Raw genomic sequence first — 21682 nt, forward strand, 5'->3', positions numbered from 1 at the left:
ATATATGGAATTCATGCCATTGTAAGTCATATGCCGAAAGCAACAGCGTGCCCATATTCAGGACTCTCTCGCTCTCACTCTTCCGCCCCAAAGGTATGGTGGAGATTGACAAAATAGAAAAAAAAAACACGACCACATTGAATTGCAATACCTCATTAGGGGTTGAAAAATATGTTGGCCAGTGTGTGAGTGGGAGTACGTCCATGTCTGGGTGCTACTGGGGGCGCAAAAGGTGTGACAATAATAATATTTCACGCATCCCGTGTGATAATATAGACATAACACGCTCGTGTCATATCCGAGGGTGAAATTGGTTCCACATCGAATTGCTACCCCCATTTGATTTTCGATTTACGGGTTTATGTTGACAGGGATTACAACGGACTTAAGGGAAAGCCTCATAACTGGTTCCATATCGGATTGGAAACGGAGAGATTGTGAAGATTAGGATTAGCCCGAAAAAGTCTTAGAAGGTTTTTCATAAAATATCTCCGACAGAGCTTACTTCAAAATTCTATAACTTGAAAATTATCTGAATTAAAGAATGGTTAAAAGCTTAAAACATTAATAGAAATATACAATTTCAGGGATCATAAACATAAATCTAAAATAAATGTTCTATAAATGTTGCTTTCAATTATACCAGAGATCAGGAGGTCACTTTTCAGGACTATCGTTCTCATAGACTATTGGATCATCAAGAGCTCATTTGGGAAGAACTGGGGAACCGGAAAAATGTGGGGCGTAGCCACCGTGATTCAATATCCCGAATAAATAAGATTCAATCAACTATAAATATTTAATTTTTAATAATAAAATAAGAGTTCCCAAAACGGTTTTTCTCCTGAAGGCATTAAAGCAAGGGATTTCCGTAGAACGTTTCTTCAAACTTGTTGTCGATGTTTTGATTGGACAAATAAAATTGATTTTATAGTTCCCATCCGTTGGCATTATTCAATAATCCACAATGCAGGCAATTACTCTAATAGCCAAGTGGGTCCTGGCTTCCATCAGATAACAGAGACTCCACTTACCCTTGACCCACGCTCTATTCAGTTGGCCATATCCCGTCACGTTGTGCTGTCAGTGCCTCGTTGGCCATGTCCCCGAACACTTGGGTTATCGAAATGCCGTCGCAGAAGTCACGCTCTCATCCGTACCCGCGGAGGATCTCACCGTACCGAACGCCGTCCTTGAATCGAGATGCCTTTACAAGGGATTCCCCGGCAGCGGCAATTGCTGGTCCCACTACGCGGACACACGATCACCCCGTTTTCGAGGACATACGCACCATAATGTCAGTGCTGAAGGCTAGTGGCCTGATGCCTATATACGAGCAGGTTTCCAACTACGAAGTGGGACCACCGACCAAGACCAACGAGTTCTATTCCTTCTTCGTAAGAGGCGTGGTCCACGCCCTTACCATCTTTAATGTCTACAGCTTGTTTACACCCATCTCGGCCCAGTTATTTTACTCCTACCGGGAGACGGATAATGTTAACCAATGGATCGAGCTGCTGCTCTGCATCTTGACCTACACCCTTACGGTGTTTGTGTGTGCCAGGAATACCAAGAGTATGCTGCGTATCATGAACGAGATCCTTCAATTGGACGAGGAAGTGCGTCGGCAGTTTGGTGCAAATTTGAACCAGAACTTTGGGTTCTCCGTGAAGTTCCTGGTGGGCATCGCCGTTTGTCAAACCTACATAATTATTCTGAGGATCTATGCGGTGGACGGTGAGATCACACCGCCCTCCTACATCCTCCTGGCCTTCTATGCCGTCCAAAATGGTCTAACAGCTACATACATTGTCTTCGCTTCAGCTCTGCTAAGAATTGTGTATATACGATTCCATTTCATTAACCAATTGCTCAATGGATACACCTATGGGCAGCAACAGAAGCGCAAGGGTGGTGGAGGCGGTGGGAGGCGTCATCGTGGCCATGGTAACCACAATCCCACTCCCAATCCCGCCATTATGGAACATTTCCCGGAGGACTCGCTGTTCATCTATCGCATGCACAATAAACTTTTGCGTATCTATAAGGGCATCAACGATTGCTGCAACCTGATACTGGTCTCGTTCCTGGGTTACTCCTTCTACACGGTCACCACTAACTGCTACAATCTGTTCGTCCAAATCACCGCCAAGGGCATGGTGTCGGCCAACATTCTGCAGTGGTGCTTCGCTTGGCTCTGTCTCCACGTCTCCCTTCTGGCTCTGCTGTCCAGGAGCTGTGGTCTGACTACCAGAGAGGTGAGTAAAGATAACGCAGATATGGTTAAGCCACTAATAATGCTAAGTGCTTCTGTCCAAAGGCCAATGCCACATCTCAGATACTATCAAGGGTCTATGCCAGCTCCAGGGAGTTTCAGAACATTGTAAGTAGAAGTAGGGAACATTTGGAAATTAAATTACGCTTCCCTTGCAGATTGATAAATTCCTCACCAAGAGCATTAAGCAAGAGGTTCAATTCACGGCTTACGGATTTTTTGCCATAGACAACTCGACATTGTTCAAGGTATAATACTATTTAGTATTTAGTATACCTTCTTGTTTTACATATCACAATCCCTTCTTTAGATTTTCTCTGCCGTCACCACTTACTTGGTCATCTTGATTCAGTTCAAGCAGCTGGAGGACTCAAAGGTGGAGGACCCCGAACCAGACCAGACTTGAAACACACGGCATTAGGATCTTTTTATAAATATTAAATTGATTTCTTAAATATTTATCTATTTTTTCATTACAAATATTACGACAATTTCACTATTTGCATATACGAGAGACACAAAGAAATTCAGAGTTTTGCTTTTTCTTACAATAAAATGATATTTAGTCTGCCCAAAAAAATAATATACTTGGCTGATAATGCAACTGAAATGCATTATATCGAATTTAAACGCTTAAGAAACCGATGCCGTTAACTTTAAGGAGAAAATAAGAAGAAAGTTCATCTATTTTGTGGAACGTATTGTTTTAGAAGCTGCTCCTTGTCTATCACTTAGTTCTAAGGGTCCCAAACAGTTCAGAATTTATGACTTTGCGGCACGACGCGTTTCGCCAAACAGGAATGAGCAAATGCGGTCCAAAGCGAAGGCACCGAAAATATCAAGGACCAACACACCGAGCAAAATTTTGCGGAACTAAAACAAAAAACATTAACACCATATCACTTCGAGAAGCCTCCAAAATACTTACATCCGTAGGGAAATCAATGATCTCAAAGAACTCCGTCAGTTCGGGCGCCAGGCCCGTGGACAAAAGCAGCACGAGAGTAGCTGAAGCTCCAATGGCATACATTAGCATCCGATTCGAGCGCAAGCTTTCCATGAAGGGATGACCCTGGTATTTGTTAAAAAATATAAATATTAATTAAAATACAACATTTAAAAAATCTTATTAAAGCTCACTTTATAATTGACAGCAATGGTGGCCACTTGCAGGGATATGCAAATGATATAGACGGTGCTGCTCACAATGTTTGGCTCGTACTTGGTCTTCTCGTCGGCATCCATGTCGATGTACAGCTTAACTTTTCCCACTCTGCAGGAAGTAAAAGGAAAATTATGAATAACTTATGATAAAATCAAAGATCTGAGCTTACCTGGGCGGCGCCAACTCGGTGGCCTTGCTGGTCAGGTAGTAGAGCGTTCCGAAGTGCACAGCAAACTGGCTGAGGATGGTCGAAATGGTGTAGAAATTAAATATGTTTGGCAGTGGTGCCACCTTGGACAGGGTTTTCAGAGGCTGTGGAAAAAAAATTAAATTTTTTATCAAAATATGCCTTTCTGGCATTCCAAAATAAGTACCTTTGCTCTGGTGATAAAGAGGAAACAGGCGGCTATGAAAATTCCCTGCATGGTGGCTTGGGTATCACTGAACTTGACGCCATCGATGTACAGCACGGACTGGCAGTACGCCTGGATGAGGGCATTCAGGGCGAGAATCTTGAACATCTGGAGTGTGGTTACCAGCGTGCAGCGGCCCTGCTTGATAATGTGGTTAACTGGAAAGAGAATTAACCGTATGAATATATATTAAAGCAAAGGTTAACCTTTTTCCTTACCGCACATAATCGAAGAGGATTTGCTGGTGAAGGGTGCAGCAATGGAGGCGTCTCCCAGCTTGACTATAGTCTGCTCCTCCATGTCGCGCAACGCAGTCTGCAAGCGTGCCTGTGTCTGGGAAATCTGCTCCTGGCGGCGGCGTAGGGCTCGCTCCCTGGGCGTTAACTGCTGGTTGGCATTGTTTGCTGCCGCTACTTGTGCCGCCGCAGCCGCTGCCGCCTGCTGTTGCTCCTCCTCGGTGCGCTTGCGCTTCACAGGAGCACTGGTGAGCAGAGAGACGCCCACGTTGGCGTGCTTTAAAGCGCCCACATCGTTAGTGCCGTCACCACACATAAGAGTACAGTAACCCAGGTGCTTCAGCTGAGTGATTACGAATTCCTTCTGCTTGGGTGCAAAGCGGGCACAGACTGTGATCTGTGGCAACACTTGACGCAGGTATTGTTTGTCGTTCAGTTGAAGATACTGCAATCCCTCGCCGGTGATGCAGAGATCGTGTGTGGCCAACAGCATTGATATAGTTCTCTTGCTATTCTTTCGCTCTAGCTCGTACTTTTGATCTCCGTCGACGGACACCCACTTAAAAGTATTTCCGGGTGAAGGCGTCAGGATGAGCAGCTTCTTACGGGTGAATCGCAGTTCGCGAGCCACATGACAGGCGGTGAGCGGATTGTCTCCGGTGATCATAACCACTTTGTGGGAGGATTGAATTAGCTCCTTGATAACCGCCTTAGAGTCGGGCTTCATGGGACAGGAGATGATCACAAAGCCGGCGAAAGTCAGGTCGCATTCAACTTCCTCGCGCTTCAATTCCCGAACTTTTTGATTGCCCAGAATGCCAAAGTCCTTGATGCCAAGTGCCAGGACACGAGCACCGCGACGGGCGTACTCCAAATAAACCTTCTCGTAATCCGCGGGCACCTCACGCAGCATCTTCTGAATTACCTCCGGGGCTCCCTTTACCGCTCCGATGTGCTTCACGTCGTTCGAGTAAGGTATCAGGCAGCCGGCCAGCACAGACATTCGCTTCAGAGCCGATGAGAAGTGATAGCGCTGAATGATCCTCAGAGGCTTCAGTTGCGAACGTTTCGGTATAACACTGTCCGTCTTGGTTAGGTTCCAGTCCACCGCAGCCAGTGTGGCCTTCTCGAGGGGATCACCCACCAATCCATCGTCCAACAGGGCCAGGGAGTGACAGCAGGCCAGCACCTGAACCGTATTCGCTTCTGCCTCCTCGATGGGCACACAAGCGCCATTGGGAGCCAGTCCAGCAATGCCCTCGACCATGAGATTATCCGTGGTCAAGGTGCCCGTCTTGTCGAAGCAGCAGATCTGAACTTTGCCAGCAAAGGGAATGCGGAAAGGCTCCGTGCAGAAGACGAACAGCTTGGTCAGTTGCATCAAAGACGTATTTACGGCCAGGGTGAGCTCGATGGGTAGATCAGGCGGGATGATGGCCGTCAGTATGAGCGTGCACTCAAGGAAGAGCTTGTAGCGATTGCGCTCTGGATCCTCGCTGCCCTTTACCCACACGTAAGAGGCGGCGGCCACTGCGAATACCATCAGGAAAGCAATGAAGGCAAAGGTCTCCACGTTGTTCTCCGTGGCGCGATTTGCCCCGAACAAGATGGTGCGAAGGAGCTTGCCCTGCGATGTGTTGAAACCAGTGCGTATCACGTAGCCAATGCAGCCGCCGTCCGGAGCGCGCAACGATTCCTTGGTGGGGGCTGTGTGTTGGACAACCTTGGTGCCACCGAACAGAACGAAAAGCTTGCCATCGCCCTCGGCATCTAGTTCAGTATCCAAATTATCCAGCGATTCCAGGGACTCCTTCATCTGCGGCACCGATTCACCCGTCAGCATGGACTCGTCAACGATGCAGGATCCCCGTAGGATGACCAGGTCGCAAGGCACAATGTTGTCGTTCTGGGAGCGTGTGATCGAAACCAAATCCCCGGGCAGCAGCTCATCGGATCCCATGTGCCGCCACTTGTTCTGACGGAAGGCGTAGATCAGGTACGGCTTGTTGCCCATCTTTCGGATATCGGACATGTTGCGCAGCTGCTGTTTCACAATGGTGCACTCGAAAGCAATCAGCATGAAGAGGGTGAAAAGGGAATAGTACCAGTAGTCGTCCATGCACCACAGTCCAACGGAGAACACTTGGAACACGAAGAACGGCGCTGTTGCTCGTTCAATGAAAAGTTCGTGGAACTCGGGTACCACCATGTCCATCTCGTTGTTTCCATAGGTGTTGGTGGCTCGCTTGATGGCCTCCTCAGTCTCCAATCCTCTGGAAGCAGAGTACCTGCTTAGCAGTCCATTAACTGGGAACTCCACAGCGCGGAACGTCTTCCTGTCCTCATTCCAAACATATTTCGTCTTTTGGAAAACCAAGAAATACTGTGTGGAGCCATCCTCCAGTTTGGCGGATCGCACGGGAACGATCTTGGAGTTGCCATTGTTCGCAGTGGGCACCACTTTGGCCAGCACATTGGCGCCCGGCAGCTTTACCCGACGACACGTGAGGAAGGCCAACACATGAACGCTCCAGTAGCAGAAAAGAAGGGTGAGAACGTGAAGAAAGGCGATGGCCACCACACCAATGAAGCCCACGTCATTCCATACCGTTGTGGTGGCATCCGTGCTGGTAATGTTCTCACCGGAGATCACTTCGACGTTATTGTTGTCGCTGGGAGTGGTCTCTCCGCCGTACACGTGGATCCACAGGTAGAAGGCGGCCAGGTAGAGCGGTACGAAGGGCAGCACCACACCGCTCAATGCTGTCGGAATGCGCACGTGCAGACTCACATACTGCACCAGGTCATCCAGCCTGGCGGCCTCCTTAGCTCCGCCGGCCAGCGTTTGCACCATACAGTCCGTGTTCGTGTCCCCGGCAGGGCTTTTCCGGTTACCAGCTCCTGCTGCGTCAGTCATCAGTCTTCTCCAACTGCTTGTGTAATTACGAGACTTAATAGTTTCTTTGTGGGAATACGGACATAGCGGCAAAAAATTTGTGAAAAAGCAACGTCGAATGTATATCGAAAGTGACGTCCGATTTTTTCCAGCTCTAACTCAGCTGATGGGCAAACAGCTGACATAAGTCGGTTATCGATGTTTATTCCACGTCATTGGTAATCGGTGATATCGAACTTTGAAACCAATATTTCAATGAGACAAGCTAACTTTTGGTGTCTTCTTATTTTATTACTTAATCAATGAATCAGCTAATTAATTATATATTTTAAATTTCATTCAGTTAAATAATGAACTTGTCAATTGGAAACGCATTTTCAACTATTGTTACTGTTAAAGACCACACCTGTAGATTTAATTGTTGAAATATGAAGATAGGAAGCATTTTGAACAGTCTCAAGAGCGCACGCACGCACAATTTGTGTTAAATGGATAACTCGTTTTAACTTTACTCGTCGAGGCTCTCCATGGGAGGATTAACGGCCGCATTAGGTCCACCGGCAGCAGCATAAGCATTGTCCACGGTAGTCTGCGACTCCCTCATGGGCGTGCTCCGCTTGTGTTGGCTTGAGAAGCTAACAGTGATCCGCCCGCTGCCGCGCACAGAGCTCATCGGTGGACGCATTAGGGGCGTGGCCAGGCGGCTGGCGGAAGGCACCGAAGACGGTTGTTCGGTCTTGGGAGTGGCACTGTCTTTGCGCACGTCCACCACAAGGGCCTCACGAACGGAGTTCTCCTGGAATTGCTTCAACCGTTCCCGCATAGCAGTTTCCCGCTTTATCTCCTTTTCAATCTCAGCACGCCTCTTGTTCTCGTACCGCTCCAGCGCCTTCTCGTCCCGCTTTTTGTTGCGCTCCACAATCAGATCGGCAATTTCTAGGCGCTTCTGCATAAGCGCTTCTTTGTCCAGCTTCTGGAACATCTCTGGCCAAAAACCTTTCTCCTTTTTCACCAGCACGATGCGAGCCTCGTTCTTGAAAATGCGACAGAAACTGCAAAAGATTGGTAACAATAAAAGAAGCATTATTACTCTTGTAGTGAACTCACCTGGCCATTTCGTCGATCTCCTGGGCCAGATGCCGCTCAAAGAAAATGGGAGGATTGTTGAACTTAAGATACTGCGGGAGGAGGACAACATCCGGCTTGCGGGTCACCAAACGATTAAGCTCGATGGAGATTTTAATGTCCTCCTCCGTCTGCGATATCTGAACCATGATGAGTTGCTTGCTGCAGTCTCTGTCCCTGTGAAGTTCCCTGTCCGTATCCGTTTCCGCTTCCGAAGTTCTTGCTTGGTATGTAGTCCTTCTAGCTGTTGCCCTGCGACTGACAGTGACTAGAAACAGCGACAGGAACTTATGCTTCGGGACTGGCCAGAACTGGTGACGTTTCAGCGACAGATACGAAAGGGCCAACTACCTGCCGGGTTGCTCACTTGCACTCGCACATTGATTGTATGTCCCTTAGTCCTAATTTGAATATTAACCGGAATTCGAACTTCGAACTACCGAAACGAGCCGGTTGCGTTTCTCATCGACCAAACAACGATTGGTTGTTTGGATGCCGCCCCGGTCCAGGATCCGGGACTCAGTCACTCGCCGTCGACTCCCCGCCCACCTGTAACATTTATGCATTTGCATTTACTTTTTCGGCAAGACAAGACACGGTGGCCTAGTCCAGGAGGTGCTCCATGATCCCACTCCTCTGATTGAATTAGGTTCGACTCCAGCACGCAAAGGGAGCTGCTATTTGCATAGGAATCGCAACTATTGCTATCCCATCAACAACAGCTCCCAGCGACATTGATTGGCAACGGGTTACGGGTCAGGTTCTTTACAGCTCTGACGCCTGCAGCCATATTGCTTTTTATTATTTGCTTCATTTGGGAAACACGTGCAATAGCATGTAAAGGTAATTCAGATTGTTTGGAATAAGTACCTGTCATTCCTTTCCAAGAACTATTTACATATGTTCAACTCATAAAGAGCATGTGTCTGCATATTGATTACCATCCATCAAAGGGGTCATTTCCCCTGCTATTAGGAATATATACATAAGGGTTTACTTAAAAAATTGTTAAATTAATTAACTTAATCAAAGAAAACACCTTTTTATTCCTTCGCGCAGAAAACACGATGGACAGGGTATTTCTAGCGCAACTCTAAATTCTCCAAGAAGATAGATATTTAATAATAAAAAAAAGAAGTTTTAAAACTTCTTTCTTATCTTTTGTTTAATCGTAATAACAAAAAATCATTACAAGAACTTGAAGGTTACTCATTGTCACAAACAAATAACTATGGAAACCGGGGTATTGTACTCTGAGACATTCAATTCATATTTAACATTGTTTAATAAAAATAAATTGGTTTAAAGTCCGAAGAATGCAATTTTCTGTTGTTTCGGTAGCATTTGTTATTTAGCATTGGTATTTAAATTTTAAATGAAAAAAAAGAAGTTACGGTCCCTGCAGTGTATAATTTAAAATACTTAAGTAATTTAAAATAATGAAAACCAAACAAGAATGGAAACCAACTTTGGAAAACCGAAGTTGATATAAATCTTGCAGTTGCCAGTCTGCCGGACATAGCTAGAATGACTGGCTGTCGATGCTGATCAAGAATATATGATTTATAGGGTCGGAAATGACTTCTTCACTGTGTAACAAGCTCTTGGCTTAAATTATAATACCTTGCTAGGATATACAAATTGAGGGTCAAATTTTTAGTTAGAGGTAACTATGGAGATACAAAAAACTTTGAACGTCTGAAATAATTATGGGTTGTCTAGATACAGAATAATTTACCTATTAATTAATTAGAGCAGTCCATTAAACTCGAGCATTTTCCCAAAAATTGAGTTCACAATTCGATTGGCCTTATTTCACATCGTTTATTGAACTTTCCGGCAGGACTTTGGCAACTTTACGTGGCTCCTTTATCGTGGTCTGGGGGCACTGCATCTCGCTCCAGCCCACGGGTACCATTGGCACCCGATTTTTACGAGCATCGCTGGCATAGGCAATGACCACGCCGAGTTCGTTTTCAGCAGTTGTGAGGAGGAACGACTGCTCCAATTGATTGATCACACGGGCCAGGATCACGTCGCCCGGCTTGAATGATTTGTAGATATCAACGCGGTCCTTCTCCGTCTCTCGCACATCCTCCTTACGTAGGAGACCACGATAGCTGCTCTCTAGAAGAACATTCCTCACACAGAAAATGGCGCACTTGGCGAATTTTGGAGTTGTGACCAAAACGCGGGCGGTGACCACGTCTCCGGTGGCCGGGATTGTCAGATGAAAGCCTGGCTTGTGGACACTGACAACCTGACACTGCAGGGGATATCAGTTAATTAATTTAAGCTTTAAATATTCTTACAAAACTCACGTTTTCCCCCGACTCGTCGATGTTCACAATGCCAGACTTGGAGGCATAGATGTAGCCATTCTGTTCATATGTGCCAACGCCGAGGACTATGTTGTCATCTGTAGCGCAAAGGCGCTCGCCTGGCAGACAAATAATGGTCTCATTATCCTGTCCACTCATTTTGGTATCCTAATTTAATTTTAATTTAGCAAAACTGGTAAATAACACAGCCGCATCAACAAAAACACATGTGGATGGCCGGGCGTAATGTGACCAGGGTTGGCAAGATGTATGACCACGATCTAACGGAATAGGAAATATAAAAATATTAAAAGAATATGAAAACAATTTGGCATAGGAATCAATTCAATGTAATTTTATAAACATTTGGCATAAACATTTTATTTTAAAGTTATCATAAAACGTAGGACTTTTTTCGGTTTAAATACCCACTTCAGCTCATAGTTTAAAGCCAATATCCGCGTTGTCCAACACTAAAACTGTTGAGCGTGTTGTTTGCCGGTGCCGCCAATAAAATTTTCTGTGGTTTCTCGTGGACATTTTTAATAAAGATGCCCAATTCCACGTTATCTGCCAACATGAGTTACAGGGAAGTCATCCCCAAAAACCTTAATCCGGCAGAGTGGATAGAAGTGAAGATAAACACTGGTAAGTTGTGCGTCAGAGGTGGAGAAGGAGGAGTTCTGCCATGAAAGCCACGATTTTTATATGTAAATAATAAAAATAGGAACCCAGAGCACTCTGCAGGATCTAAAGACATTCGAGACCTCCGGCGGCTATTGCTATAAGCGATGTAACAGCAAGCAATTCAGGAACCGCTTTATATATTGGTAAGTTTGAGCACCGTCGATGATATAGTTTCGTCTGGTAATGTAATCTTCCCCCCTCGCCCCTTTTATAGGCGCGCAAATCAGGATGTGCTTGAACTATCGGAGGTCAGTTTGGACATCTCTCTTCAGAGAAACCACTTGCGTCTACGCTTTACGGACTCTGCCGTTTTGAACGTTAGTCTGGCAGAGCAACCGACGAGCATCACGCTGCTGGTGGTCACCGTCAGCAGTGTGCATCGGTATGTGTTCCCCTTGAAGATGGCTGGTCAGGACGGGGGAAGCGGCAGTATTCTCGAGGATCTCCTGTCGCAATCCATTTTCTACGATGTAAATGAGAAGATCAACGATCCTAGCAGCTTCTATGTGACTGATAGCTTTGGTACCATACCGCCCAACGTGGCCGTATCCCATATCTCGCATGACGCTCTCACTGCCTACTTTGCGGTGGCCTACGAAGACAAGCTTCTGCTCCATACCATGAACTGCAGTTCCGGCCACACGACCACCAGCGAAGTCAAGGAGCCATATCTAATGCCACGCTTTCTGTCCAACCTCAAAGGTGCTTTGATGTGAGTATGCGATTCCAGGGCGTATCCTTTCAAATAATTATCAAAATTATGTATTTTCAGTGGTCGCTCGGAGATCCAAGAAGCAGCCATGTCTATGGCATTCAGCGAAATTGAGGGGCATATCTATATTCTAGTCCTTTACCGAAACAATGAGCTGCGATTGTGGTCAGGCGATGGCCTGCAGACGGTGGCTAGCACAAACTTCTTCGCGGGCACCAGTCACGCAGGATCAGGAGCGCAAGGACGTGAGTACAGCCCAGTGCTTTATATTAGACCTACTTATGTATTTACTCTCTCAGCTCAAAACAATCAACTGCGCAAAATTAACGATCGGGACTATTGTTTATTCATCTCCCACGACAACGGAGCTGAGTTCATTTGTTTAAGCATTGTGCCCGATCCCGGGGATAACAAAGGTATCATGCTGGTGAAGCATGAGGAAACTGCAGAAACGGCGCCCCAAATGGATCTTATTAACTTTGATGCCACTAACTCGCATATATGGGCCCTTTGGAGCAACGCTGAGGGTGAATTTCATGTCTCGGCCGGACACCTGAGTTCAAAAAAAGTCGTTAAATGGGTTACCGCTGCCCTGGAAACTCCACCGGATCGCTTTAGCCTTGCTATCGATCAGGAGCATGTCAATCCACGGGAGGCGTATTGCTCACACATCTTCCATCCGGGCCGTTTTGATCGGCATGTGATTACCAAGGCCCTATATGTAAGTGAGAATTAAGCTTTTATATAAAGATTTCCTCTAATAATTGCTTTCTCATAGATGTTTAGGCGCGTCAACATGCAGTTGGATGTGAAACAGCTCTCCATGTCCGTGCTAAGGGAGCAGGTGTGCACGGCCGTCGAGGATGAGATCCAGAACGAGCTGAAAGACTTCGAGGTCCCCGACGACGTGTACTGGGAGGTTGCAACGCGACTGTGGAGCCGCTTCTACTCATGCTGTGAGCAGTACCACATCAAATTCTCTGAGCTCATGGGACTTGCTGTCCTCGGCGGCATGGATGCCGTGTGTTTGGTCAGGCGACAGTCATTCTCACTCCTGCGTCCCTGCGAGGTGCTGGAGCACATTCTGCTCATCGGCAGTGACAGCAAAAGGGTGGCTACATTTGTGGCTCCCATTTTCCGCAACGATCCCGCCATGGCCACGGGTTTTGTCAACGTGATGCAGGTAGTGACGCAGCTTGATGGACTGATATCAGAAGATATGAAAATTGAGATGGACAAGCAACTCTACGATCGCGAATCCCCAATCGAGGTGGTGTCCAAGGTGGTATCCCGACTGGCAGCGTTGTCAGGGGAAAGCGTAAAGGCCATAACCCAGAAGTTTCAGGATATACCCAACGTTAAGCCAGCTGTGGAAATGTTACTCGATGTGTTAAGCATCATAGATCCAGATGCGCCTCCGTATGGTAAGAATTAAATATTAGCTTGTCAGAGTTTCTAACTACTGTTTATTATTCTATTTAGATTATTCCGCTTCATTACGATTCTTGCAGCCAACGGGAGCTTTATTTGGCAGCGAATATGGGCTTGCCATTTTAGCCGAAACGGTCAAGCAAATGGCCATGATACGGTGAGATCAATATAGATATTTGTATAGTTGTTGATTGTTAAAAAACATAAATATTCTTGTGGTTAAATTACAGATTCGCTGTCTGCCGAAACCTTTTAATATTGCAGTATCTGGTGTGTAAGCCAGGTGAAATGAAGACATCAAACATTGAAACAAACATCAATTATCTGAACTGTTATAGAACTTTGGTCTGGATCGCCGACACTCCCATTTCCTTGACTGCACCAGCTGGATTGTATTTATTTTTGATTTTTTTTTTTAAGTAACCATATTCCTTAAATGAATCAACCTTTTCAGTGAGGCTGCCATCCAGCGTTTGAGCCGCGCCCAACTATTCAGTGGCTACACTCGTCCCTATGCCAGCCAATTGCGAAACATGGGTAATGACCAGACCACGCTGCTCAGTCTTTTTCTGCAGTCCAAGGGCCTCTTTAGCGCCCTTGCCATGGTACAGAAAACCGACAGTCTGCAGCTGGAGACCGAGTCGTTTAATCTGCGCGATGTGCTACTTCAAATTGTGGGATCTATCAACAAGATGCTGTGGCCCGAGTCTCCCATCTACGTGTTCCCCGAATGGCTACTAGGTACCTGCCAGCATATCATCGTCCAGGACTATGTGCGCCTTTTGTCCGGTTGGTGTTCAACGAAAGGTCCTGCAAGTAAGTCGCATTGAGTATTTATGTTTGTATATCCTCTTACTAGGACTTTAGGACGCTTTATGTTGGCCGTATCCCTGCTGGATTGCGGAGAGGCGCACAAAGCAGTCCATGAATTTCAGGAAACAGCTTCCTACGTGGTTGAAGACGACTTCCTAATTGAGCACGTATTAAAGAGCACGCAGCTGTATAGCAAATTACAGGAAAGTGTGGTCCGAGGTGAGGCGGTTTCAGCGGAGGACACTGAAGCGGCCATTGTTCAATATTACCTGAAGGTAATCAAGCTCTACGAGCAGCATTCGGCGTTGGATCATATAAACCACCTGGCCAACGAAGCAATGAAAGTACTAGGCTCCAATGATCCGCAGCTGCCCATGTTCCAGTCTATTGTATTTAACATTCATCTGCAGTGGGGTCACTATGATCAGGCCTACCACGCCCTGGTGAACAACGCCGATACGTCGCGGCGAAAGGATTGCCTCCGACAACTGGTCATAACGCTATTCAACACCAAGAAACTGCAGCTGCTCATGCGGTTCTCGTACCACGGATTGCAGAACGAGTTCGAGGACATTGTGGAGTCGCGTGCAAGGGCCCTGAGCATCGATCAGAACGATGTATACAACTTTTTGTACGCTTTCCATACGGACAAGGGCAATATGCGTAAAGCTGCCACGGTTATGTACGAGCAAGCGATGCGGCTGCAAGTGGACAGCGACGCCCCTAATGCCCTTGAGAAACGCTGTTCGTCGCTTTTGGTTTGTCTGAACAGTTTGCACTTGGTCGACAGCCGTTACAGATGGATTGCCAAGCCCAGCATTGGTGACGAGAGGGTCGAATCAACGAACAAAGCCGAAGACGAAGAAAATGAACTTAGGGATGAGGAGGATACAAGTGGTCAGGAGGTGATTGTACTGGAGCTGCCTGATATTCGAAGGGAACTGGTACACGCCGAGGCATTACTTGAGCTATCCCATTTCCGTAAAGATGCAGCTTCCTATGATCGCGCTTCACCCGAAGAGTTGTCATATCTACTGGCCAGTTGTGGTTTGTACACGGCGGCCCTAAAGCTGTCCAGGGGACACACGTTTTCGGTGCTGCCCATATTCGAGAGTCTGACAACGGCTTGTGTCACGGCCACGGAGGATAAGTCACCGAACGCCTGGAGCTGGTTGCAAAACAACGATATGACAGGTTGGTTTAAGGATAAGGGATAATATATCTATCTTTAATAATTATGCTCCCTTTTTCCCAGATCTTCCCCATCGAAATAATGCTGCCGACATGGCCTGGGCCTTGCTCGAGAAGTTGTTAGAAGATAACGAGGAGAAGAACTCCACGCTGATAAAAAAGAGCATCGTCAACAGACTTCTCGCCTTGAATGCCTTCGTGCCTCAGTGGCTGATTGATTCGTACAAGCTGTCCAACTCTCGGGAGCTCCTGCATCTGTTCGTTAAGCACAATCGTTTGCTGGAAGCCGCTGATTTAGGCCATGAGATGATCGGCGGAATGCTTGGAGCAGGCTGCGAGTACTTCGACTTTAAGCACTCGGTGAATGTAACGAATCCCCAACTTGCTTTTCCCATCAACACTATCGATCTGCTGCTGCACGCACTAAAGGTCAATAGCAAGGAGGATATCGAGTATAAAATGGTAAGCTAAAAGAATTTTGAATTCAAGATTGCTCCATTATGGGATGTCTATGTCTTATCTCTGCTGACATATTCACAAATTTTAACCTTTCACTGTTTTTGCAGGCAAGCATCAGGCTGGAGGAGCAGGTCCGCATATACATTGACACTGTCAAACGCACTACCGAGGATAAAATGAGCATGGCAATCCTGCAGAGTCGCGAGGAACGACAGCAGCAGCAGCAACAGCCGTTTTTCTATTAATTATGTTGATACATTCAGTTTATTATTTAAGTTTTTCGGAATAATTAATTAATTTACGGAGTTCATTAAAAGTCATCTGTCATAACCAGCTCAGAGAGGAACTTTTTGTAGATGTTCATAAACTGGGCGACAAAAGCTTCCAGATGAAAAATGTGCTTGGCCCCCGACTGCATTCGGTGCTCGTATTCCGCTGCAAACTCTAGTGTCTTTGCCTTGATGGACATGTCACAGTTGTTCACAAGCTGCTCAACAAGTCCTCGGAAAATTAGATTGGGCGGTACGCCCTGGGTGAGAAGCTCGTACAGTCGCTCGCGGATCTTCTCCAGTTTGCCAGGCGTCTGTTCGCTGATGATTTGTGAAGCAGTCTCGCGCAGGAATACCTGCCAGTCCAGGTCGGGTATCTCCTGGTTGGCAGTGAACGGTGCCTTGGCAACCTTGGAGGCTTCTAGCATTAGTAAAGCCCGTCTGAGATTGCGCTCCGACTTGTCCACCACCCGCTTGGCGAGCTCCACCGGCAGAGTGAGACCCTCTCGCTTACAGGTGTTCTGCAGGATTGACACGATCTCCGTTTCGTTGGGCGCTGCTACCCGTATGCCTAGGCAACGCGACCGAATGGCCGGTATGATGCGGGACGTGGAGTTAACCGAGATAATGATCCGACAAGTGGCCACGTACTTCTCCATGGTCCGGCGCAGGGCATGCTGGGCATCCTTAGTGAGCTCATCGCCCTCGGAAATGACAATCACCTTGAACTCCCGTTGGCCATTGATCTCAATCTGGTGCGTCTGAGCCACTTGTTTGATCAGATCGATAACCACCGTTCGGTCGTACATGCCGGCATCGGAGGGATTCACCTCCAGGTGGTAATTGCTACTGACTGTCATCACCTCGATCTTGCGGTTTGATGGAGTGGTGAATGTCATGGTTTCACTCCGGAGCCGCTCCACGCCGGCTCCGTACATCTCCCTCAGGAGGCACATGATCCGGGTCTTCTTGCCGGCGCCCGAAGGTCCATAAAACATGAGATGCGGAAAGTCACTTTGCTTGCACAGGTTACGCAGATTGTCCGCTTGATCCTGAGGTCAGAAAAAACATTTTGGCATGATGGCTTTAGTATGAAAATGCCCGATCTCTCTGTCAGTACCTTATGGAAGTCCAACTTGGCCAGTTCCCGCGGCCGGTATTTGTCCACCCAAAGTGACATGTTGTATGGGCATGCAGTAAATTAACAATAATTAAATAAAAACACGATTTTAATTCCGTAAGCTAGCATGCGCGCCTTTTTGCAATAAGCGTTCCAGAGTGACCAGGCGGACATTGTTAAGTCCTAACGCGTCGTTTAACTAAAAAGAAATCAAACTCTTTTTGGCAAGCCGAAGCTATATACCCTTTAATTTTGCAATTTTTGGATCACTAAATAATGAATAACTGAAAAGTTATATGTTTCTATTTTTCCCGATCGTTGTAATGGCAGCTATATAATACAACCGCCCCATCTGGTCCGCACCCAATTTTATAAAAAGGGAAATCTGAAAAACTACACCTTTGATTATATGCAAATATCTAGTTTTTTTTTTAGAAAAGTGAAGAAATATATATATATATAATACTAGCTGTACCCTGCCACGTTTCTCTGTGGCATATTGTAGTTAAGAGGGCACTTCTGAATACATCAATGTTCCGGCAAAATCATCTTCCTGGCATAAGGTGAAGAAGGCAGTCAGAGTTGTCGCTGGCGGATTCAGGACTCTATCTTGCACATTTCTTTCTGTGAAATAGATACGTTGACCATTCTCCAAATGGACTGCCAAGTGAACTAAAGCTGGATAGCGTTCATGAATGGGGAACGAACAAATTCTCCATGCAACCTCGTTGCTGCTTTTGTATCTTCCAGCCTGGTATTGAGATATTTCATCGACAACTCGTACTGCATTGCTGTCCCCATTTTCTGCCTGAACACCAAAAACTGCCATATCGCTGCCTTTATTCACGTACTTGCAGATATATTTAATCGATTTCACGGAATTGCAATATTCTACGTTGATGTGCGCTTTGTATGATTTTGACAATAGTGGTGAGTATGGAACCACCCAACGATTGTCTACCTCAATATCACCAATTCTCATGTTTAAAGTTGCCGAAGTCCCTCCATCTTCAGTTGACCGTCTCCTATACAGAGGATATCCATCGTCCCCTGTTACGGTGTTGGCTGTAAATGCTCGAGGATATCGCTTGGAACACTTCCCGTCTACCATGCATGGTGAACTTCGGTTGAGGGTACCACATGGGCCATGGATCATGTTCTTGATGACAACTGCATGCAAATCTGTATCAACCTCTGCCCGTGGAATCTCAGCGCATATTACATTGTCAATTTCGTCTGGAGTAATTTTATCATACAGCCAAATCAGTATGTGCGCATGCGGCAATCCTCTCTTCTGCCATTCTACTGAATACATCCAGCACCGCTCAGATCCCAAAACTCCATGTTTCACAATGAAATCCATCAGTGACTTGAGCTTTTGTCTAAAAACACGGGCTGTGATGTCATGCCTATCCCTATATGATTGTCCAGGAAATAACAGCTGAACTATCTCGTCCCAAGCTGGATTGCATGTGAAGGTGATAAATAAGTCTGGACGGCCGTAGCAACGAACATATGCCTGGGCATCTTGAGCATATTCATGCATGTGGCTCGGACTACCTATGTATGAGGATGGCAAAATCGTGAGCTTTCCAACGTTGGTTGTATTACGGTCATTCATCACAGCATCCTGCAAATGGATATATTCCTCGGACCGAAGTTTCTTCTGATTCAATCGGAGGAACAGCAAACGTTGTTTCAATTTTTGCATACATATCGACAATATACTGATGAAACAACCGACGACATTTCAATATATGATTGCAATCGGTCCTCCGAACCATTAACCTGTATGAGTAAAAGTTCATCGCGCAGCCGCGTCTCTCGGATGGAGGCCCGTTCTTCGTCAGTCATATTCGTAATCTTACGTCTTTTTGCTTCTGTATTGCGAATACGACGACCCAATCTCGACTTCTTTGGTGGCATGACTTCGTTTCTTACTGAACCTGAACAAAAAATAAAATTTGTATCTTCAATTTCTTCTTTCAATATGTTTTTAATGTTTGACAGGAAATGCTTTGATTTGCTTGTAGAGGGCGCAGCAGTAGGGGCACGGGGAAACGCTAAAAAAAATAGATATATTCGCAACCGCAGATAAGCTATCAACATCAAAAGTAGTCAATAACCGAGCTGGAACCTCAACGCATGTTCTCTAAAAATTTGGGCATAAACGGTTCAGAACTTTTCAGGTTTCTTCTTTCAATATGTTTTGAATGTTTGACAGGAAATGCTTTGATTCAGCTGGCTGCCTGTAGATGGCGCAGCAGTAGGGGCACTTGGAAACGCTAAAAAAATAGATATATTCGCCACCGCAGATAAGCTATCAACATTAAAAGTAGTCAATAACCGAGCTGGAACCTCAACGCATGTTGTGTAAAAATTTGGGCTTAAACGGTTCAGAACTTTTCGAGTCTATGAAGGATGTAGACACGAACAGAGCATTTTTATATATATAGATATGTATAAAGTAAAGAATATAAAGAATTGATTTTCTTTTAATGTTCGCCTATTTAAAATTGTTGAAAAATGTATTACTTATTTTATTTTATTATTTTATTTTTTGAAATTAATTTGTTTGTTTTGTTTTTAGTAATTAAGATCTTGATGGGAAATTGGAATATATATTACATTTAACAAGAACTCGTTATTTTGACCATTGTATGATTTCAATAAATCTCCAAACATGAACATATTTTACTTAAAAAGTTTTGTGAACAAATTAAAGTTTGAAGAATTTATAAATTAGCAACAAAAAATCATTAATCTTTTTTTATTAGAAAAAATATATATCAAACAATTTTAGATTTATTCTTTATGTAAATATAAATATGTTTCTTATTAAATATTTAATACATAATTAAAATATCAGTCAGTTCCGATGTGATAAATATGTCCGGAAAAGACTACACAATGGAAACACTTTCACGGCACTTTTCCCGTAAGATTTTATTTTAAATTTAAGATTCTCGCTATTAAACGCCGTTTCCTGAAAAGCGATGTTCATTCATACTAACTAAGAAAATATTTATCAAGACTAATTTTTTGTAGACCCCAGGGACTTTTTTGTGTACTGCAAGTCCATGATTTTGGTTAAATATTATTTTGGTAGTAGAAACACTTAAGGGACGCACTATGGACATGTACTCTAATTTTTATTTTATGTCTATCTCTGTTAGGGGTCCCATAGTCCGCCGGCATCACGGTGTTTTTTATTCTTGTGTATTTTAAGTGATTGATTCCGTTTAAAGGACTTGTCGCAGTAGGAACACTTGAACACTTGTTCAGGGAGCTTGTCTTTTTTGGGAGCTATTTTGATGTGTTTTTTCTTTAAGTGGTTATTAAGTGCATTTTTGTTATGGAAAACTCTTTGACAACTCTTGACAGAACAATTATACAATTGTTTTATTGTGTCCCTCTCAATGTGTTCTTCAAGTTCTTTCTGACTTTTAAACACTAGTTCGCAGTGGGAACACTTGAACAATGGAATTTTCGGGTGACTCTTGAAATGTATCGTATATTGTTGCTGGGTTGTAAAATCTTCTTGGCATTGTAAACACTTAAAAGGCCGTTCCCTAGTATGTTTCCTTACGTGCTGTTGTAGCAACGACTGGTAAATAAAGGCCATTTTGCAGTAGGGACACTTGTAGGTAGGCTTTTTGTGTCGGTACTCGTGTAATTTCAGTTGAGATTGTGTTGGGAAAAGCCGTGGACAGGAGGAACACTGGAACGCAAAGCTGTTGGAACCCACGTTTAGGGTAAGAAAGATCGGACAGTTTCCATAATTATCATCATTAATGTTGTCATTTTGCTTTCGTAAATAAGAAGGATCGATTTCATAATCTAAACTTTTCCCAAAATCTTCCACTAATGAGTCGTCTTCAATGGGTTCGTTCATCACTTGGTATTTAACGTATTTTTCCGCTGTCTCCTCGTTCATCACTTCGTCTGAAAGGAATTCATCTATTTGGAAGTATTCTATCTGTGGTGCCGATTCCTCCAATAAGTTGTCGGTGATTTCGTTCTTAACTTGGACACTAATTTCCTTCTCTGTGAAGTCTACCACTGTTTCGGGATCCTGTTTTAATTGTTGGAAGAACTGGTGGCTCCTTGCATGTGACTGCTTAATTTCAAACGTGTTCTTGGCATCCTGCAGGCACGGTGGACAAACGGTTTCGGGATACGGATCGTCCTTAGATACCTCAAATCCTGTAAAGTGGGATAACAGGTCCACAATAGAAACGTTTTGCTCTGGAGTGGCATCAAAGATGTTGACCATTTCGTTTGATTTTTTCAAGCAAACTCGACACCTGCAATATGTTGGCCAAACTGAAGATTGTCCTTGGATTTACAGTTTTCATACTTACTGTTGTGTCCGACTGCGAAGAGAACGGATGCGAGGCGAGGCAACTGCCTTGAAGTCCTTCATATCCTTGCATTTACCAAAATCTTGACTTAAAGCAGGAACAAATATATTTTTATTTACATTTACGCTTAGAAGTGACCGCAGCTGGACCAGTGCGAAATACCAGAGACAAATACCAAAAATAGTGAAAGACTTGGTCACACTTT

General features: G+C 45.0%; 7 protein-coding genes across 7 annotated transcripts; 2 read left to right on the forward strand and 5 right to left on the reverse strand.

Moving 5' to 3' along the window:
• The first annotated feature begins 260 nt into the window (after positions 1 to 260).
• Positions 261 to 2855, forward strand: Gr32a (Gustatory receptor 32a). The gene is made up of 4 exons (XM_020951357.2): positions 261 to 2258; positions 2321 to 2383; positions 2434 to 2523; positions 2586 to 2855. The coding sequence occupies exons 1-4, from the start codon at positions 1101 to 1103 to the stop codon at positions 2679 to 2681; spliced, it is 1407 nt and encodes a 468-aa protein (XP_020807016.2). The 5' UTR covers positions 261 to 1100; the 3' UTR covers positions 2682 to 2855.
• On the reverse strand, positions 2693 to 7170 carry LOC110183164 (endoplasmic reticulum transmembrane helix translocase). Its single transcript, XM_020951356.2, has 6 exons — positions 4072 to 7170; positions 3815 to 4011; positions 3610 to 3752; positions 3416 to 3548; positions 3204 to 3347; positions 2693 to 3148 (listed from the first exon to the last, which is right to left on the reverse strand). Exons 1-6 carry the CDS (start codon positions 7004 to 7006, stop codon positions 3038 to 3040), a joined length of 3663 nt encoding a protein of 1220 aa, XP_020807015.2. The 5' UTR covers positions 7007 to 7170; the 3' UTR covers positions 2693 to 3037.
• Positions 7171 to 7255: 85 nt separating this feature from the next.
• Dnaaf4 (Dynein axonemal assembly factor 4) lies at positions 7256 to 9078 on the reverse strand. The gene is made up of 2 exons (XM_020951337.2): positions 8093 to 9078; positions 7256 to 8037 (listed from the first exon to the last, which is right to left on the reverse strand). The coding sequence occupies exons 1-2, from the start codon at positions 8257 to 8259 to the stop codon at positions 7494 to 7496; spliced, it is 711 nt and encodes a 236-aa protein (XP_020806996.2). The 5' UTR covers positions 8260 to 9078; the 3' UTR covers positions 7256 to 7493.
• An 836-nt stretch (positions 9079 to 9914) lies between these two features.
• Csl4 (exosome component 1 Csl4) lies at positions 9915 to 10727 on the reverse strand. Its single transcript, XM_020951338.2, has 2 exons — positions 10432 to 10727; positions 9915 to 10376 (listed from the first exon to the last, which is right to left on the reverse strand). Exons 1-2 carry the CDS (start codon positions 10588 to 10590, stop codon positions 9921 to 9923), a joined length of 615 nt encoding a protein of 204 aa, XP_020806997.1. The 5' UTR covers positions 10591 to 10727; the 3' UTR covers positions 9915 to 9920.
• Positions 10728 to 10833: 106 nt separating this feature from the next.
• On the forward strand, positions 10834 to 16057 carry Nup160 (nuclear pore complex protein Nup160). Its single transcript, XM_020951335.2, has 12 exons — positions 10834 to 11079; positions 11159 to 11261; positions 11333 to 11830; positions 11891 to 12075; positions 12130 to 12551; positions 12609 to 13254; positions 13313 to 13418; positions 13492 to 13653; positions 13716 to 14077; positions 14129 to 15268; positions 15330 to 15727; positions 15832 to 16057. The coding sequence occupies exons 1-12, from the start codon at positions 10983 to 10985 to the stop codon at positions 15967 to 15969; spliced, it is 4257 nt and encodes a 1418-aa protein (XP_020806994.2). The 5' UTR covers positions 10834 to 10982; the 3' UTR covers positions 15970 to 16057.
• Positions 15970 to 17313, reverse strand: RfC38 (replication factor C subunit RfC38). The gene is made up of 2 exons (XM_020951336.2): positions 17114 to 17313; positions 15970 to 17045 (listed from the first exon to the last, which is right to left on the reverse strand). Exons 1-2 carry the CDS (start codon positions 17171 to 17173, stop codon positions 16035 to 16037), a joined length of 1071 nt encoding a protein of 356 aa, XP_020806995.1. The 5' UTR covers positions 17174 to 17313; the 3' UTR covers positions 15970 to 16034.
• A 2558-nt stretch (positions 17314 to 19871) lies between these two features.
• LOC110183170 (uncharacterized) lies at positions 19872 to 21662 on the reverse strand. The gene is made up of 2 exons (XM_020951362.2): positions 21478 to 21662; positions 19872 to 21420 (listed from the first exon to the last, which is right to left on the reverse strand). The coding sequence occupies exons 1-2, from the start codon at positions 21537 to 21539 to the stop codon at positions 20286 to 20288; spliced, it is 1197 nt and encodes a 398-aa protein (XP_020807021.2). The 5' UTR covers positions 21540 to 21662; the 3' UTR covers positions 19872 to 20285.
• Between the last annotated feature and the right edge of the window lie 20 nt (positions 21663 to 21682).

Source organism: Drosophila serrata, unplaced genomic scaffold (genome assembly GCF_035046125.1).
Source record: "Drosophila serrata isolate PLE 108 unplaced genomic scaffold, ASM3504612v1 contig_240, whole genome shotgun sequence".
Taxonomy (NCBI): domain Eukaryota; kingdom Metazoa; phylum Arthropoda; class Insecta; order Diptera; family Drosophilidae; genus Drosophila; species Drosophila serrata.

Bases quoted from the DNA above. Each gene is read 5' to 3' on its own strand.
- Dnaaf4 (XM_020951337.2), bottom strand. From the start codon at position 8,259: ATGGTTCAGATATCGCAGACGGAGGAGGACATTAAAATCTCCATCGAG. The intron at 8,038-8,092 runs GTGAGTTCACTA...AATCTTTTGCAG, and splicing joins GAGATCGACGAAATGGCCAG to TTTCTGTCGCATTTTCAAGA.
- Nup160 (XM_020951335.2), top strand. From the start codon at position 10,983: ATGCCCAATTCCACGTTATCTGCCAACATGAGTTACAGGGAAGTCATC. The intron at 13,255-13,312 runs GTAAGAATTAAA...TATTCTATTTAG, and splicing joins TCCAGATGCGCCTCCGTATG to ATTATTCCGCTTCATTACGA. The intron at 13,419-13,491 runs GTGAGATCAATA...GTTAAATTACAG, and splicing joins AAGCAAATGGCCATGATACG to ATTCGCTGTCTGCCGAAACC.
- RfC38 (XM_020951336.2), bottom strand. From the start codon at position 17,173: ATGTCACTTTGGGTGGACAAATACCGGCCGCGGGAACTGGCCAAGTTG. The intron at 17,046-17,113 runs GTACTGACAGAG...TTCTGACCTCAG, and splicing joins CCAAGTTGGACTTCCATAAG to GATCAAGCGGACAATCTGCG.
- LOC110183164 (XM_020951356.2), bottom strand. From the start codon at position 7,006: ATGACTGACGCAGCAGGAGCTGGTAACCGGAAAAGCCCTGCCGGGGAC. The intron at 3,753-3,814 runs GTACTTATTTTG...TTTTTTCCACAG, and splicing joins TCTTTATCACCAGAGCAAAG to CCTCTGAAAACCCTGTCCAA. The intron at 3,149-3,203 runs GTAAGTATTTTG...TTTTTGTTTTAG, and splicing joins TCATTGATTTCCCTACGGAT to TTCCGCAAAATTTTGCTCGG.
- Gr32a (XM_020951357.2), top strand. From the start codon at position 1,101: ATGTCCCCGAACACTTGGGTTATCGAAATGCCGTCGCAGAAGTCACGC. The intron at 2,259-2,320 runs GTGAGTAAAGAT...TTCTGTCCAAAG, and splicing joins GTGGTCTGACTACCAGAGAG to GCCAATGCCACATCTCAGAT. The intron at 2,384-2,433 runs GTAAGTAGAAGT...CTTCCCTTGCAG, and splicing joins CCAGGGAGTTTCAGAACATT to ATTGATAAATTCCTCACCAA.
- Csl4 (XM_020951338.2), bottom strand. From the start codon at position 10,590: ATGAGTGGACAGGATAATGAGACCATTATTTGTCTGCCAGGCGAGCGC. The intron at 10,377-10,431 runs GTGAGTTTTGTA...TATCCCCTGCAG, and splicing joins TCGACGAGTCGGGGGAAAAC to TGTCAGGTTGTCAGTGTCCA.
- LOC110183170 (XM_020951362.2), bottom strand. From the start codon at position 21,539: ATGAAGGACTTCAAGGCAGTTGCCTCGCCTCGCATCCGTTCTCTTCGC. The intron at 21,421-21,477 runs GTAAGTATGAAA...AACATATTGCAG, and splicing joins CTTCGCAGTCGGACACAACA to GTGTCGAGTTTGCTTGAAAA.